Source organism: Clytia hemisphaerica, unplaced genomic scaffold (assembly GCF_902728285.1).
Source record: "Clytia hemisphaerica strain Z4C2 unplaced genomic scaffold, Clytia hemisphaerica genome assembly, whole genome shotgun sequence".
NCBI classification, from domain to species: domain Eukaryota; kingdom Metazoa; phylum Cnidaria; class Hydrozoa; order Leptothecata; family Clytiidae; genus Clytia; species Clytia hemisphaerica.
Window position 1 is genome coordinate 312747 of NW_027104175.1, and position 18385 is coordinate 331131.

Genomic DNA, 18385 nt, shown 5'->3' on the forward strand with positions numbered 1-18385 from the left:
ACTTTTCCTATTCGTACTATTGCTGGCCAAAAGTTTGAAAATAAATGCTAGAATACCAAACGAATACATTTTACATTTATGAAATCTGATGTGAGAAGAAAATCATCAGACGATTAAAATCAAAACAAAATGCTTATGATGACACGAAATTTTGAATTCAGAATATCATTCCAATATTTCTCCGAGAAGAGCTGAGATTGACATATGTTAGACGTGAGTCTCATAGCTCCACTGTGGTACGAAAATCTTTTACTTTAGTGGCACGTGGTGGCAACCTTGGCCATCTTTTTATACAAAAAAACTAATGAAGCAATTTCAAAAGTCTAAAAAGCCCTATTTTTAGGCACTTGTACCCAATTCTTTCTTCGAAAGTCAGAGCCCGTCACTTTTTAGGTATTGTCATTTCTCACCACTATGCAAATAGGCTTCTTTACATTACTATGCAAAAAATGAGAAAAAAAACTAATGGGTCAATCCCGAGAAAGCTGGTAACAGACGAACCGACAAACGAGCGAACAAAGGATAAATTAAAGGACCTCCGAGGTAGGTCCAAAAATAAACTCAATCAACTTCTTTTAAAATTCTAGTTTTCTTTAAATTGATTTTACATATCACACGTAACACTGAAAAAAGAATTAGGAAAATTTGTGATGTACATGGCAATTTCTTTCAATTTTTTCTGGAAGTATGATGAGATATATAAGTTATGTTTACAAAGCAATTTTTTTCCTCCAGATTTTCCAGAACGGAACTGAACTAGGAAAATCTTTCACTTTTGCATTGCATGATCGTATGGTTAAGTTGACTTTCAGTGACTTTACATAATTTAACATTTTTTGCAACTTTGAAAGATTTTCCCATATTTTCCTTTTTCCTAAAAAATCTCTACTTCTACCATCCTCTTTTAGTATTTATAACTATAGAACATAAAAAATTAACATTGATGAAAGAGAGGCCAGAGGACAAAATACGTAAAGAAAAATTGCTATTAAAAAACTCGATGAATCTATAATAATATTAATTCCGAGATGACAATTTTTATCAAAGTCATCTAAAATAGTTGATAATCAGCTATTAAATTGTCGGTCAAAATATGCATGAATGAAAGAATCGAATGATTAACATGATTTTTTAATTACCAAAGAAGAATAAATATCTAAATCTCATTTTGTTAAAGTATGCTGTATGGACGAAAAAATCCCTCAGCTTGATATTAAGTCTTTTATCCTTACACCACAAAAAAGTATTGGGATAGAGCACCTCCACATCTGATGTGATATCATTTCAGTCTTTTGGTTCCAAGTCTGATCCCAAGTGGTGTTTCATTCAGGAGTCTTGGCTATCACCAGCCATCAGAGTTCACGGATAAAACGGCAACCGAAGTCCTGACCTTAAAACTTCTCCTGGAACATGTACAAATTGTTGGTTGCTGCAAGAGCGATAATGTTCTCCTGAGGATGCCAGGCAATGTGAAGAATTTTGCGGTTAAAATCTAAACATTCGACGCTTATCTCTTCTTTCTTTCGTTTGCCGGTCGTCGTAACTTTCTTTTGTTTCAGGGGATGTTTTGGTCGAGCGTTTTCACGCGTGGCTTCCAAACATAGACCAGACTTATTTTCTCGGTTGAAAATTCGGAAGAAGTTGTTGTATGATCCCGTCAGGATAGAGCTGAAATCAAACGTTTAAAAAAGGGCATCAATGAATCACTTTTCAAATAACGACACTCCAATACGTCCAAGTAGGACAGCAAAAGGTACCACTGCAATGGGAGCTCTTTGAAAATTTGCAATTAAATAATAAAGCTAAGAGTAGGCAGGAAAGTCTATAAAAGAAAAAGCTTACGAATGCAAAGGAGCCTTTTTGAACATGGGAGGACTACAAAACCGATTGGTTTAGTTTAGTGGAATGCAAATATGAACCTACCTGTCATCGCCACTCCAACAACATTCGTATTTATCAAAAATGCAATCATTTTCATACAAAACAGATAATTTGCTGCGTAAATATTCATGACAATGGTATGTCTCAATGGGTTTGTTTTCCATGTGAAGATCCCATACTTTTACACTCAAGTAGTCTCTAGTCAACATATAACGACCATTATGACTGAACTTGACGTCGGCAATTGATGAAATAAGTTCGGAAAAGAATGAACGATTGCAAGGATCTTCTGGTTCTTCGAATACTGGAAAAAGACAAAATGGGAATTTCAATGGGAAAATAACGAAACATATATTCTCAGTAATAATCGACCATGGTGTATAGATAGGAATTTGAAGTATTTTAACATTTCTCACAGGGTTGGTATTTCCTCAAAAAAGTACAAATTTATCATCACAATAAGCTGAATCTTACATTTTGCATAGCGATCACAGAGCGCATTATCTCTCATATCACAAAGACGGACTGTTCCTTTACTGCTACTATATACAAGAATGTTACAATGATGTGGATGAAATTCTGCAGCGGTGATGACTTCTGTCAACTCCTCCATATTGGCTGGTTTGATATCAACAATATCTACAATGCAAATTGGTTGGGCTGGGCTTAAAAAATTGTTGGTTTGCCGTCACCCGACCCTAGATTTTGGAGGTGGGTCGGTCGGTCGGATTTCTATTTTATTCTGGCGATTTATGAAATTTTCGTCCATGGAAGGGTTAACAGTTTGTTTACATTTAGGTAATTTTGAATTAAAAACATAAGTACTAGTAGGGAATTTACGATTCTTATGCTTGAGACAAACAAGATACGAATTTTGTATTTTTTATTGTTTGAAGTTTTTGAAGCAAAAAAAAAATCTTCTTTAAAAATGGCAATAAAATTTTTTCGGTCGGCAGGTTTCGAGGTAGGGTCGGTCGGGTGACGGCAAACCAACAATTTAAGTCCAGCCTTGAGTTAAAAAATAATAATTGTTTTGTCAAGGTCAGTACTGAAAGCAAGAAAACAAGTTATCAAGGCTACTATTATTACAAATAGAAATCATCATAACAGAATAAACTTGAAAAAATTTTCTTCTGGGCCAGATTATTCTCAAAAAAAAAAGTGAAGACAAAAATTGATGTCTCAAGTTTGTTTACGTCTATTCCTCTTGATGCAACCATAACCATAGCTTTGGATTACCTTTATGAAAACGCCACTACTGTCAGTGGTTTATCAAGAAACGAATTCAAGTCCCTTTTGGATATGGCAACTAAAGAAACCAACTTTATTTTCAATGGTAAATGTTACGATCAAATTGACGGGGTTGCCATGGGTTCACCATTAGCACCTGTATTAGCTAATATATTCATGAAAAATTTCGAGGAAAAGGCTTTCGAGATTTGTCCCGGTGATATTGAAAAACCATCCTTTTATCGACGTTATGTTGATGATAGTTTTCTATTGTTCAAAAATCAATCACACGTTACACCATTTTTTGATTATTTGAACACTCGCCATAAAAACATTGTGTTCACCAAAGAAGAAGAATCGACATCAGAGGATAGTTTCCCCTTCCTTGATACAAAGATTGTCAAAGAAGATGAGAAATTCTTAACAAGTACCTACTACAAACCTACTCATACTGGAGTTTTATACAAATTGGTATAGTTTTACTCCAAGGAAATAACAAAATCAATTTAATCAAGAAACTTGCTAAGTAGGGCATGGAAGATTTGTTCCAACGAACGTCTATTTCTCAGTGACTGGGAAGTTATCAAACGAACATTGGTTAAGAATAAGTATCCTGAAAAAACTACTGATAGCAATGTGTAAGAATTTTGTACAAAAAATGAAGTCTAGTGATGAAAATGAAAGTGTCGCCACTGTTGCAAAAGAAAGAAGTGAAACTGTATTTACCTTTTCATGGTAAATTATCTGATGTTCTTCATAAGCAGCTAATTTCGTTATTAGCTGAGACCTACCCACAAGTTGACCTAAAGATCGTTTTCCGCACTACGTTTCGACTCTCAAATCTGTTTACTTTCAAAGATAAAATACCTCTAAGGTTACGTTCATTTGTTGTGTACGGAGTGCACTGTACAGATTGCGAGTCATACTATATTGGGAAAACAAAACGACATATTGCGACACGGTACAAGGAGCATCGAAATATTGAAAGACCAACTGCTGTAACGAGACATCTTTTTAGAACTGGGCACGACGTGTCCCTAGAGAACATGAAAGTTTACGAGAAAGGAAAAACTGATGAAGAGCTTTATATAAAAGAATCTTTAATCATTAGGGATTTGAAACCTGATTTAAATAAAACGGTATCTTCTTATCCTCTAGAGCTTTTTTGAATAAGTATATGTATGCGTTCAATTATATAAATTTTATGACCTATAATTGCTAGATGTGATTTTGAAATTTTGATTTATTAACACGTTTTTGCTTGTAAGCTAACATTTGCTTGTGATCATGATACAAAAAGTATCGAAACGTCAAGGATGAACAAAATTTTGTTTTTTGTCTTCACTTTTTTTTTGAGAATAAACTTACTAAAACTTTGATCGGTTCTCTGCAGACTCCATAAATTAATCCTTAAATCGTCAGCCGATAAGTATGTTTCGTCATCACTATTGACAGATATTGAGTTGACATGATATGTGTGTGCATTAGAGTATATTTTACGAGGACTAGCCTCCACCATTAAAGGTGTTTTGTGTAATTGCGGTATAACCAAGTTATTGATTTCATGCGGTTCAAGATCCAGTGTTCCATCGTGTGACTTGGTGTTCAATGGACCATCAATTCGTAAATTGCGTTCTGATATTTTCCATAATTTTACAGTTTTATCTAAAATGTTTAGAAGTAAATTTAATATTTTTATTACTGAAAGAATTAAAGGTTACCATTGATTTTCCCTCCTCAAAAATCAAAAATATACATGCACAAATTCTTTACATTATCAAAACAGCTCCAACAAAAGATGCCTATCAATTACCTATCGACACAGGAGATATAACCCAAAATAGCAGTTTCTGAAAAATCAAAAAACATACCATTTGTTGAAAGTAAGAAATGAGCTTGGTTCCTCCGCCTCAACCATTTTATTTGATTTATCTTTTCGTCAATATCCAAACTCTTTAAATAATCGAATTCTGGCTCATGACTTTGAAAGGTACTGTATACATTGTATTCCCCATATCGAGGAGATGTTTTTGGCTAAAATAATTGAAATGAATAACATTTTTGTCAATTTTTGAAACCCTTAACGCTTTTGAAGAAAACGGTAACGAAAATATAAGGAAAATTCTCCTTGAATGGGAATTTGCTTGGTTTGCTTTAGTTGTAGCCTAAAAATACCAAGCGCCAAGAGGAAATGCTCCTCGTAAATAAATTACCAGTCTCCTAAAAAATAATGAAATCGTCTTTTTAGGAGATTGTTGGGCAAAAATGGTGGGCGACATTTACAACATTGCATATAAACTAAACTTTTCAGACCAAAACAGTGGTAGGGAAAACTGATTGGAAAATACCCTGATTGAAGATTGACCTTTCAAGCAATAAATAGTTGACTGAACCAGATTCCATAGCATCAGATTCCCAGGAAAGCTAGAGGGTTACATCCAGAAAAGGCGAGGGCTAAGGTTTTGAAGAGAAGGCCCTTCTTTAAACTTGGGGTTTTCATACTTCCATTCTTGCCTCCTGCATTTCTCTATATTTGTATATCCAGGAATATGGACCAAGGATTGAACAAACAGAAAACATTATTTGGGACAGGAACAAACTACCCTGAGACAGGTCAGGTGGCTCTAAAATACTCCTAAAATCAAATTTGTAGCTGTTTGTGTGACATCATAACTCCAGCTACCATTTTGAAAATTGTTATTTTTTTGTAAATTCTATAGTTTACTAGCCATAGCTTCAGACACCAAAAGCTAATTTCTTATCTTGGTTTGAGAAAGTATGTTTCTATATGGATTGACGTCAATTTTTTTTATATGAAGACGCTGTATTGAATTTTTTAAATAAACGTGGAATTTTGTTTTGATAGTTATTTCTAATCAACTGATGAATGCGTAAGCAAGAAACTCTAAGTATTGAAAAGAAATACAACGTTTCTTAATCTTTATGTATAAAAGGCATCCATATAAACAAACTTACTGCATTATCTTTTTGAAAGATTACAATTCTTCCGCCTTTATCCCCAGTTGCAAGCAAATCACCATTATGATTGAACTCAACAGTTGAGATGATATCAGCTAAAAGATAATGAATTTATAAATTTCTATCACTTACTACTTATATTTGGTTCAGCTGAATGTATTCATAACTTAAGGGAAGAAATTTTTGCAGAATTTAATTTTGCGGTTGAGAGAATAATGTTGTTCACAATATGGCCTATTTGGCGATTTTTAAAATCATGAAAATATTTGTGCACTTTTCTGTCTTTTCAAATCTTTTCTACACTACATGTTTTTTATAAGCATAACGCTTATAAGCATATGAAGGCTCAGATTTGCAGAATTCCTACGCATAACATAGATTAAACATAGCTTCAGCCAGGCTTCTAGCTCCCCCCAAAAAATTGCCTTGTGCTAGGTCCCCTAACACTTCAGGCCCCCTAAAAACATTGTTCTCCCGTCCCCATAGAGAGAAGTCGATAAAAAATATATGCGAGTACAGTACTGATAAATGAAAACTAAATTTTACTTGTATTAGTATTTATGTTTACAAATCTTTTGCTTTTTATATTTGATTTAATAGTAAGATAAGAAATCTTTGGAAATCAGGTGAACAGCCCCCAGAGTCTCAGTCAGATCATCTAGGCCTCCCCGACAATCTAGGTCCCCCCAAACATTTTAGCAGGTTCTTTAAAGGCCAAATATTTCTTAGCCCCCCCCCCAAGTAAGGGCCTGAAGCTATTTTAAAGCATATATGTCAGCCTGGAATATTTTTCAAGTTGTCATTTTTTATCTGTTTAAAACAACGTTTGGTAGAGGACAAGTAAAAAAAGACATTCCACAGCTAGCTAGATTCCACTGCTCTCAAAATCTGAACAAATTTTTACAAAATTTCTGAAATTTCACTAAAAGCTTGGCTCGGGATGAATCATAAGCATATAATAAGCATAAACTTGTCTGGATGCTTCAAGAACTTAAGCATACACAAGCCTGAACAAGGGGCATACACTTGCTTATAAAAAAACATGTACTTTAGAGAAAAAAAAAACGAATATCAAAAATTGTAACCTAGGTTAATAGTTCATTTGCTCTCCAGCGCACTTTTTTTCAGGTATGGTTCCAAAGATTTTAAAATTTCAGCTGGATGTTCCTGATTAAGGTGGGGGTCACCCTTCGGGATGTGAAAAGGGGGATGTGTGCGAACTATGACTAATTTATAGGTAATGGCTAATTGGTTTTACTTGCATCCACTGAAGTATGGAATTATTTGTTATTCAATAGTGTCGCATTTGCCTAAAGGAGTATTAACCAGGATGTCTTTAAAGGTTTTATTTTCATGTAACTATAAGTGTTCTTATTTCATATCAGACACATATTTCATATCGGGACACTGTCTGCCTATTATTATATTGTGCTGATATAAGCAAAAAAAGTTTTCTTTTCCTCTTTCTGACCAATCTTGCTCCACATCGGTGTCAATTCAATATCAAAAAGCTTGTAAATTACAATTGATGACTGAGTAAGCAAACAATTAAAAACAAAACCTTTAAAAAGCGAAGAAGCCTTTTTATAACTATGAAATATTTGATTTACCTTCAGTAATCTCTTCTTCACTTGTTCCTTTGACTTGGGAAAAACACCATTTTACTGGCACATCATCATTTCCTAAAAAGTAAAGTCATTTATATTAGCTATAAACAAATGACAGGTTAAAAATAAGAGTATAGCTTGCATGCTTGCATTAAAGAGTATCAGTGGCAAACATGGTTTGCTAAAATGAGGTTTGAACATAAACTAACCTTTAAAAGGTAAAAAAAGTCAATGAAAAAATTATACTGTTATCTATAAGCTTCTTCCTTTGCCCTGCCTACCAGTTGTCTGAGCATTTTTTGAGAAACTCCGAAGTCTTCTTAGCTGGTTTACCATGAGTACTTTCAGAAAATCAAAAGAAACCCATACAACCTTAATTGCAACTTGAAATGTTTTCTCTCAAATCAAACTTTTACACTTAGCAAAAGAAAGCCAAAACCCCAACCAGCCCTCAAGCTGTCATTATAGATTTTTGGGACCCTGAGTTTTCACTATTGTCAACCAAATATCCAAAAATGAATGCAAACAAAATTTCATACTAACAACAGTGGTGCAACTAGGTTTTGTGAATATGGACGGAAACCTTAGGATTGGATTAGATGGTCATTTGAACCAAAAACCCTCTTACTTGCAAGACAGAAATTATATATTTGTATCTCAACTGGACGGATATCCGTCTACAGATGGAAAAGTTCCAACACTGTAACAAAATTGTACAAATGTGCCTGGTCTTAGAGAATGTTGCGCTTAAATCCAAGAATTGTTGAAATGATAACTCTTCAAGATGTGTGCAGTGATAAAATATTCGCAAGTGAAGAAAGAGGCATGAATTGGGTCAACCTTCTCATCAAGCTTTTTACTGAGCAAACTAATTAAACTCTAATTGCTTCTTATGTGAGTGTCCGATTTGGTTAATTTTTTTATGAAGCTTTAATCGATCAATGCAGTTTTATTAGTTTGGTTGTTTGATTGGTTAATTCAATTGACTGGGTCTGGAACATTGCTTTATCATAAGAAAAATTGTTTTTATTATTAGCAAAACTTTTGAAAAAAGAATGTAACCCATTCAATGTGTCAAACCGTTTTACGGTTTCTCTTCCAAACTAAGGAAGAGAACCTATGGAAACAATGACTTTATGGAAAGAGGAGTTAAGTATCTTTATTGTTGCTGAGAACACTGATGCAAGTTACCCGACTTCACAGTAGATAATCTTTTTTGGTCACTAAATCTAAAACTCACTTTGCATTTTGCAAAGTGTGAAGCTATAATTCGAACCCTGTATAATCTTTAAGCTTCTTTTACTTTGATCATTAAATTCAAGACCAAACTTTTGTCAGTCAATTTCTGTCATATTTTCAAATTATTTTCCCTAGAGGAGGGGGGGGGGATAGGGGAGGGGGTCTCTGTTAAAGCATACATGCGCGTACAAGGGGGAGGGAAGGTTGAATTTTTCCTACTTTTGAGTGTACATACTTTTTGAATGGTCCCTTTAATATTATGCCAATCATGCATGCAAGTTTTATATTAGTACTATCTTTTTACATATATTTTGCACATTTTCCTATTAAATCTCACCACAGCAAAATTGTGGCCATTATATCAATCTGCATATAATCCAAGGTGGCAGATGAAAAGGAGAAAGGTCATCAAGAAGTCGTCAAGTCCATACTCAGTTACCAGGAAACTCAATTTGGAGAGAATGAATTTTGCCAAATTTTCTTTGTTAACCAGACGGCTCCAACCAGACAAAAATTTATACTTTTAAGAAATATATAAAAACAACACTATATACATAGACGGAATCAGATCTTTCGTCCAATATATATAATTGCTTTTGTATTGAAAATCCAGGAATTTCACCTTGGAATTCTGCTGTCGTCCACCCCCTGTAACACGCTTTAACTAGAAGAGCACAATTGAAAGTAATCAAACATGACTGAACCTCAATCAAACACAAAATCTCAATCAAACCAATCAAATATTACCTAGATTTCGACTGTTCAATTGAGATTTGATTGCATTTGACATTAATTGAATTTCACTCGGTCAATTGTGTTCGATCTGGTTTAATAGACCTTTTCGCCTTTCCATCCGCCATCTTGAATTGTATGCAAAAATACAGGAACGACAAAGCCGTGGTCGTATTTAATTGGAAAGTATGCAAAACATATGCAAGTTTACACAAAGATTAAAAAGACAACAAAGCATCTTATAAATAAATATTATAATCATTAGAACAATAAAAGATGGAATTTCATAATCCAAAAAGAAATATTTACAGAACAACTAGAGCCTTTTAGAAATTTGTTCTTAAAGACATAGCATATTCTGTTTTCATGTCATTAAGAAATTCCACATAGATGGAGTACACACATCAAACTTTCAAAACACGCAAACTGAAAGCAGTAATTGTGACGTCACACATTATCAATGTTTTGATTTGATCATTTGGCAGCTCTATTCCCAGGAGAATAATTTACCGTCAACTGAATAAGGATAATTTTTTACCTTCGCGGGTGATTTTTCAGTTTGAGCTTATGTCTAATGTTACGGATTTTTGAAGTGCTTGTTCTACGAGATGAGCGAATATAAACACTTTAATATAATGCCAATTATGCATGTAAGTTTTATATTAATACTTTCTTTTTGCATATGTTTTGCATACTTTCTAAGGGAATTTCACCACGGCAATTTGGCCACCATAATTTTTGCATACAATTCAATATGGCGGACGAAAAGGCGAAAAGGTCTATTGGTTCATAGATCCTGTTCGATTGAAATTGTCTGGTGTTAAGAAGGGGATATCACATCTTACAGAAACCTGGTCTTCACTGTAAATTATGTCACCCTAGGTAATTTGAAATACAAATAAAATGGAACTGTCTTTTAGGACATTGCCTCTCGAACCTGCCCAAACCTACGTGAATGTTCCATAGTGCTCTTAAAACATTCCAGAAACATTGAATGTTCAGGAACGTTTCTGAATGTTTGCCAATGATGTTTAGTAAAAGGGTCAATAATTAATGATTGGAGCGTCAAGGAACATTCAGATTGTTTGGTGTTTGATCCAGTTCTGCAAATAGGGAAATTTCAGTTGGCCGGTAAATTTTCGAGTGTAACGAGCAGCGCAGGGTTCCCAGCACTTAAGAGAAATATTTTTCCCTGACTTTTTCCAAAAAAAAGACCTTTTTCCATGACTTTTAGATTGACGAAGGTGCCTTTTTCCCTGACCAGAGCAGAATATTGGGCCTTTTTCCCTGACCATTCGCCCCAACAGTATTTTGAAAAACACCATATTGAGATAAAAAAAATAAAACTTAACACAATTTCAATACATATTTTTTTTTAAAAAGCGAGTCTACTAAAACCCCACTAATAGTAGAGGGCATTTTGTAAAATCGCTCGACTGTTTTGTTAAAAGCACTTGTTATACATTTTTGGAAAGCTAAGGGGTAGGGGAATCGAAATTAATATGTTTCCAATTGTTTTTCGGACACTTTGGTGTGATTTTTTCGAGATATTAACCCTTGAAAACCGTGTTTTTCAGCCAGAAACAGCTATTTTGTCCAGTTTTTGCGCTTTTTGAAGCTCAATATCTCGAGTTAGCTACAGAAATCACCTATACTTGCAATATATCTCTAATCTTAATTTTTTGAGAGCTTTCCAAAAATATACAACAGGTCTCCGTTTTCTCGAGCTAAAATTTTCATTAATTTTTAACCCTATGATTTTTACCTGAGACCGTCATATTTGTCCGAAAATCACACCAAAGTGTCCGAAAAAAAATTGGAAACATAGTAATTTGATTCCCCTACCCCTTCGCTTTCCAAAAATGTATAACAAGTGCTTCTAACAAAACAGTCAAGCGATTCCAAAAAATCGAACAAAATTCCCCCTACTATAAAACCAGGATACAAAAGGGGTACCGTCGTATGTAAAGATGAACGTGCTATCATTTGAATGAAAACTTTCCTCTTTCTAAAAAGATTTTCTTCAATATGCATCATTGCTGATAATCCTTTCTTCATTCCAAGATAATAAACATTACTTTTGTCAATTTACATTCATTTTAAGAAAATAGCTCCTAATCTAGTCACTCATCTTATTCACAACTCATTATAAATATTATTATACACGTGCAATTCAAATTATATCATCACGTAGCAAATTTCAAAACTAGGATGAATGGGAAAACATTTTAGGTTTGCTAGATTCAAAAACTTTATCTTATAGGCTCTACCTATACACAGACCGAAAAAAATATATCCTGCAATATCAAAACTAAAACCATATCATACAGCTATATGAGCTAAAAATATAATCCAACAGTTGAATTTCTAACTTAAAAAGTGAATAATAACGTTTAAGTTCGCTCAAAAAATATTCTGAGATCTACTTAAGTTTTTGGCGTTTTGCTTCTATTTGTGTATGCAAGTCATCAAGGTCCTCATTGAGTTCATTCTGTCTTCTTTTTAAAGCATTAGCCTTAGTAATCAAAGAGACCATTTCGTTTGAGCGTTTTTCTGCCTCACTGACTAGATTGACGAAATCACTGTCGTGTGACTGGCAAGTCTTTTTGATTTTAGATTCCTTTGCAACAAGCCTGAACAAGCTCATCAATCTCTCTTTGAAGAAGTTCTCTTTTTTCTTTCAAGGCATCCTTTGCTTCACTGTCAGCCTTTTCCTGTAAACTTGGTTTGTAACGTGTATGGGCTGATTTGCAAGACAACACTAGTTTAGATGGTGAAGAATAGTTGGAAATGTCGATCTTGTTAGAAAGCAAACTATCTTCTTTGCAACAATCGATTCCTCTGAAATGTTAATTCTCATTGATGCTTTACCTACGCAAAAACCCCTCTCAACAGCAGCTTGACCATGACTGAGTGTCAGAACAACCTTCAAAACAAAGCTAAATGATTTGCATTTTTCTACTGCAGCTCCCAAAACATTGAAATAGAAATGATCCAATCTCATTTTCGTTCGGTCAAAGAGCAATAGGTCATTTAGATGGGAGCTTCTTATTTCTTCGATGAATTCGGTGTACTCTTTCTTTAAGCGCAGCCTCATCCCCTTTTTTCGATGTCAAGAGTTCTAAAGTTTGGAGATGAGAAATAATCAGCTTCATTTTTTCTTTCAAAGCTGTCATATCTGTCTGGGCAATAACCTAAGGATTGAGTAAGTCAGCATTTCTCACAACAACAGAGCTTAGGGGACTTCTTGCAAACAATTTAAGAATTGTTGTTTTGACGTAGTCGTAATGAATACATTCGTTGTAAAAATCAGCAAGTTGTTTGTTAGAAGCAAGGTCATCTTTCTTGAGTTTTTTTATACACTTTCTAGCAGCAAATCCGATGGTGAAATTTTTGCCCTTGAGGTAGTTAGTTAAAACAAAACTGTCAGAACTGTGGACTAAATAAATATCACAGAGCTTACAATACACCAATACTTACTGGCTGATAAAATACCTGCAAAAATGAAAGATGAAAAGGATAATATCATTTCAATTATCTTTTGTAATTTGGAGTTGACTGATTTTGGAATTCCCTGACTTTCCCTGACTATTCCAAAAAAAGTTCCCTGACTTTTCCCTGACTTTCACTACTTTTTCTAAATTTTCCCTGACTTTTCCAGGTTTTCCCTGACTTTTTCCAAAAAAGCTACTTTTTCCAGGTTTTCCAGGTTTTCCCTGACCGCTGGGAACCCTGCAGGGGGTCTGGCGGAACCATATTAGTCTGTAATGACCTTTAGATTGGCTAAACACCTAATTTGATTTAAAAACTGCTCCTCTTTTAATTAGAAGCGCTATTAAGAAGCCTCTAATCTAAAATTTTAACCGGACAAAATGAAAAATTGAGCTTCAGAATGACCGGTAGAAATGACAAAATGACCAGTATTGCGGGTCACCGGTCACCGGCCGTTATTTGCGGCACTGTGATCACGTTTTAAAAATACCGTTGTTCCTGAGGAAAGGCCAGATGGTGTCTATCGAACGAATTGAATGCTGAATCAATTGAACGCAGTTGAACACAATCAAATAATTGCAACTTGATTACCGAGCGCAACTGCTTTGCAATCGAATATTACCCAGGATTTGCCGTTCAATTGCTTTGATTACTTTCGATTGTATTCTATTATGTATGCTAATTCTATTAGATTTTATTTGCTTTCCATGGCTCGGCCCCCCCCACTTATTTGGGGGGTGTAAATCTAAAATCGGCCTAAAAGTGGGTGGGGCCTAAAAAAGTGGGGGGACCTGAAGGGCTGCACTAAAAATCTGGGGGCTAACTACACTAATTAAGAAATTGTAAAAAGATTTTTTTGTTTGGTTTTAATGTTTTGTTTTTAAATATTCTACCGTTTTATTTTTATCTGCGTGCGAGACAGTGCGAGAGGGGGTGGTACACAGATTTCAACTGGGACCTGAAGCTTACTGAAAAGTGGGGGGACCTAAATTTGTTGGGGGGACCTAGAACCCCATTCGGAGCCATGATTTCGTACGTTCGTACGGTACTTAAGTACTCAGTCGCATTATCAATATATTGTTTATTTGAAAGTTGAAAGTATTGCTTTATGGATTAAAAAGATATAGTTGAATCTTGTGGGGTCATTTTTTTAAAAAAAAATTGCCTAAATCCATTTTCTCATTTCACCAGATTTCACCATTTTACCCTACGCAAACGCACATGCCTTACTTGAACACAATCGAACACAATCAAATATTACCCAGGAATTGGCCGTTCGATTGAGATTCGATTACAGTTTGACCAGACGTAATTAATCGAACCAATCGAACGGTAATTTTAATTGAACTTTGTCGAACTTAATCGAACCTTGTTGGCCGATTAATGTTAACTAAGTTCGGTTGTCGAACTTTAATCGAATACTCACAAATTTCTCAAAATACAAAATTTGATTAAGTTCGATTACTGAAATCGAACTTGAACAAACTTTTTTTAAAGAGACCTCGACAGTTCGATTAGTTCGATTACATTAATTGAACTTAATGAACTAATCAAACTTAATCGAACTTTGTCAAGTTTAATTGAATAAAAATTTGAGAAAACCTGAGCAACTGAAAGCCGCTCCACTTGCGCGTAATCCGATCACACTTTTTGCCGGCCTTTGAGGACACTTTGAAGCACCCCTGCTGGTGCAGGCGTGAACCCTCACATCCCCCTGACCAGTGGGCACCGATCAAACTCCTTGGAACCCCAGCCGGGACCCCCAGGGGGCCGTCCACAGTGGTACCCAAATAAGGTAATTTTTCCCATTTTTGACCAATTTTCCAATTTTTGCCGGCTTTTGCCGATGCTTTGAAGAGTTTTGAAGGACCCCCACTGGTGCAAGCGTGTACCATCACACCCCCCTGACCAGTGAGCACCAATCAAACTCCGCGAAACCCCGGCCGGGACCTCCAGGGGCCGTCCACGGTGGTACCCAAAGGAAGTCATATTTTGACCAATTTTCAAGCCCTTCCAAGCCTTTAATTTAAAGGCTTCGGATGACTGATGGATAGTGCTGGCTTTGGGGGAAAGCAAGGCAGATGGTATCCGAAGTGGTCCGAAGGGCTGTTGGGGGCTGTAGAGGCATCGATTGGTGCCAATGGGGCTGGTACCCAAAGGAGATCATTTTGACAACACTTTGAGGAACTGTGAAGGACCCCCAACGGTGCAGACCCCCAACGGTGCAGACCCCCAGGGGCCGTCCACGGTAGTACCCAAAGGAGGTCATTTTTGTTGTCGAACTTTTTCGAACGGAGTTTTTTGTCGAATTTGTTGAACCTTTCTTGTTGTCAAACTTTATCGAACTGAGTTTTTTGTCAAATTTGTCGAACATTTCTCGTTGTCGAACTTTGTCGAACTTAATATGTTTTGTCGAACTTAATCGAATACGGACATGTTCATTAAAAAAGGCAAGTTTTTGAGGTTTCTGTGACATTTGATGTCTATGTTACAAGATTATCCATTTTAGTGGTTTACCATTTCTTATCAAAGGTCAGATTATTCTGATGGTTAAGGTGAAATGTTCTTCTTGGATAATTTGGTAACAGAATTTTTTCCCCTTTAAAAGAACAAAAGATATGTTAGTTTGAACTTTTTACAGTGCTGGATAATGATGTAACACCAACTTTTTCAGTTAAGCTGGATAATGATTTCTAGATCTACTAAGCAGCTTAACCTATAGATATCTTGAGTTATAGAACTTATTTAGGGTATAATAGATATCATTTTGACACGAAAAGTTTGTTGAAATACCCACTGGATAATGATGTAACACAGCTTAAAGGTCACAATATGCTGTTTCATAATATCCAGATATTGATATCAAAAAAACATTTCATTTGAGTTAAAACCTGATGTTTTTATTGTACCTAATGTTTTTAAATTAATTAGCAGAGTAAGGAGTACTGTTTGGTAAGAATTGGATAATAATGTAACATTTTCAAAAGCTACCTTGAAAAAGCTTGTATAATTAACTGTCATTCATACCTCTTCACGTGTCTCACCATATCTATAATACTTTTAAAAGCTCATAGGTTTCCTTCAGAGAGAAGTTTTTAAAAGTAGAAACCTTAAGTTTCGCAAAAGAAAAGGTACTAAAAATTGATATAATAGGCACTTTTTGGATAATTTTGTAACGTGATGGGTGAAAAATTAGCAAGAGGAACGCGATATGATAAAACTTCGTTAAATTTTCACTTTTATCACTAGCTGCTTGTTACTTTGTTATCCAAATAGTACTAATTTAAGAATGGGCTTTCAGAATTTATAGTACAATTTATAATTCTCTAATGTTATTCATAATTTTATATTACTAGTATATATTTCGTATCGTTTTCTCACCATAGTGTTTGAGTGGAAGTTCTGTTTTCTTTTATCTATGTTATCATGTTATCCAGACCATGTCCCATTAATAAAAATCAAAAATTTGAAAGCACTTATATCTGTTTAATATTTGTCTATGCTTTAAATGATAGCAAACCTAAATTTCTAGTTTTTTGCAACCAAAAGTGCTAGTAATGATAGGTGACAGTTTTGTTACAAATTATCCAAAAAGCCCCAATTAATGAAAATGTTAGCGTCATTTAGGGATTTCAATATCTTATATTCCTTGTTTATTATATAATGTTCAAGTTTTGACTTTCTATGTTCTATAATATTGAAGTTATTGAAAGATTATGATTTTCTGACTATGTTACTTCATTATCCCATATCTTTGTTACCATTCAACAAAACCTGTCCGAATAACAACAGGTGATAGTTAACATACTAAGCTTTGAAAATTTAAATCAATTTTCATGCATTCTTCAAAAAGTCATTTTCCAGGTCAAGGTGAATTAAAAAGTTACATTATTATCCATTCTTGGTAAACTAACAACAAAAAGTGAAATTTTGTCCTTTCAGGGGCTTTGTTACCATGTTACCTAATTATCCAGCAAATTTCATAGACTTTGAGACAATATTTATTGATTTATTAACAAAAAACGATTTTTCCAACTTTTTGACATGTCACAGGACTTGCCTTTTTTAATGAACATGTCCATACTCACAATTTTTGCGACTTTTAAAAAGTTCAATTAAAGAATTTAATCGAACTTTCGTCGTTCGATTAAGTTCGACAAAGTTCGCTTAGTTCGGTAATCGAACTGTTCGATTAATTACGTCTGGGTTTGACAGTCGAATCGCAATTATTCGATCCATCGTGTTCGATTGCGATTTTTGTTTGAAGTTGTTCAATTGACAACGTCTGGGAAAGGGGAGATGAGTGGTTCCTGGTAAAGTGCAATTTTTTCACGACAAAGGGTCATGATAAAGTAGTTTAAAATTAACTTGAATTATTACAAGTCAATACTAGATATTTGTCTTAATTCTGAAATCGGGTTTTCGCCGTTTTAAACTTTAAATGACAATTTATTCGATTCAAAACTCGACATTTAAAAATCAAAGTAAAGTCAATTTTTCATAAGAAAAACTAATGGATTTAGTTGATTTTAGACGGTCCTTACCAGAAGACATATTAACTGAAACCACCATTAACAAAAGAGCATTTCATTCAGCACCATTAAGATGCTTCCACAAAGAATTATTCCCAGATGACGGAGATATCATTGGATTCCTCCAACAAGCCAAAAAATTAAACTGGATCAAACGGACGCCATATTTGATTTGGGAGTAAATCGCCTATTTTGCCGCCGGGACTTCCATCACAGATCGAGACCCGCGGAAACCACTTTCAACAAAAAAATATGAAAATAAACTGAAATTTCTTGTAAAAGTATTTAATTTCATGGAAAATTTAAACTTTAAAGTACTTTTTGGATTATTTAATAACCAGGATAGAGAAAATTAAAACCCCTGTCAATTTTACTGCATTTTAAAAATTCCTTGCGTGTGACGACCGGGGAAGTTTTTTGACCGGGACCCCCATTGCGCCGGGTAAAAGAATTCCCTTTGATCTCGCCGACACCTATATATCGACAGCGCTGCTTAAAATTCGATGATCTACAGACTTTTTTTCAATCTTTTTGCATTCATTTTCCCCTTAAATTCAGTCTGATCTTTATTGTCCAATATGAGAATTGTGTTGATTTTTAACTTTTTTGCATTGCGGTTGGGTTTGCGGCTCTTTGTACGACTCCAAATCCTTCCGCCGTCGCCCAGGTTAAGGGTGGGGGCGTTAGAACCTT

The 18385-nt window shown here is 34.8% G+C and overlaps 1 protein-coding gene across 1 annotated transcript; it reads right to left on the reverse strand.

Moving 5' to 3' along the window:
- Positions 1–570: 570 nt before the first annotated feature.
- Positions 571–17883, reverse strand: LOC136814340 (serine/threonine-protein phosphatase 2A 55 kDa regulatory subunit B delta isoform-like). Its single transcript, XM_067070861.1, has 8 exons — positions 17705–17883; positions 7701–7772; positions 6088–6185; positions 4983–5145; positions 4480–4776; positions 2356–2520; positions 1924–2185; positions 571–1668 (listed from the first exon to the last, which is right to left on the reverse strand). Exons 1-8 carry the CDS (start codon positions 17730–17732, stop codon positions 1392–1394), a joined length of 1362 nt encoding a protein of 453 aa, XP_066926962.1. The 5' UTR covers positions 17733–17883; the 3' UTR covers positions 571–1391.
- Positions 17884–18385: the final 502 nt, after the last annotated feature.

Bases quoted from the DNA above. Each gene is read 5' to 3' on its own strand.
- LOC136814340 (XM_067070861.1), bottom strand. From the start codon at position 17,732: ATGGTGGTTTCAGTTAATATGTCTTCTG. The intron at 5,146-6,087 runs GTAAGTTTGTTT...CAATTATTTTAG, and splicing joins TCTTTCAAAAAGATAATGCA to CCAAAAACATCTCCTCGATA. The intron at 4,777-4,982 runs GTATGTTTTTTG...TAAACATTTTAG, and splicing joins TTTCTTACTTTCAACAAATG to ATAAAACTGTAAAATTATGG.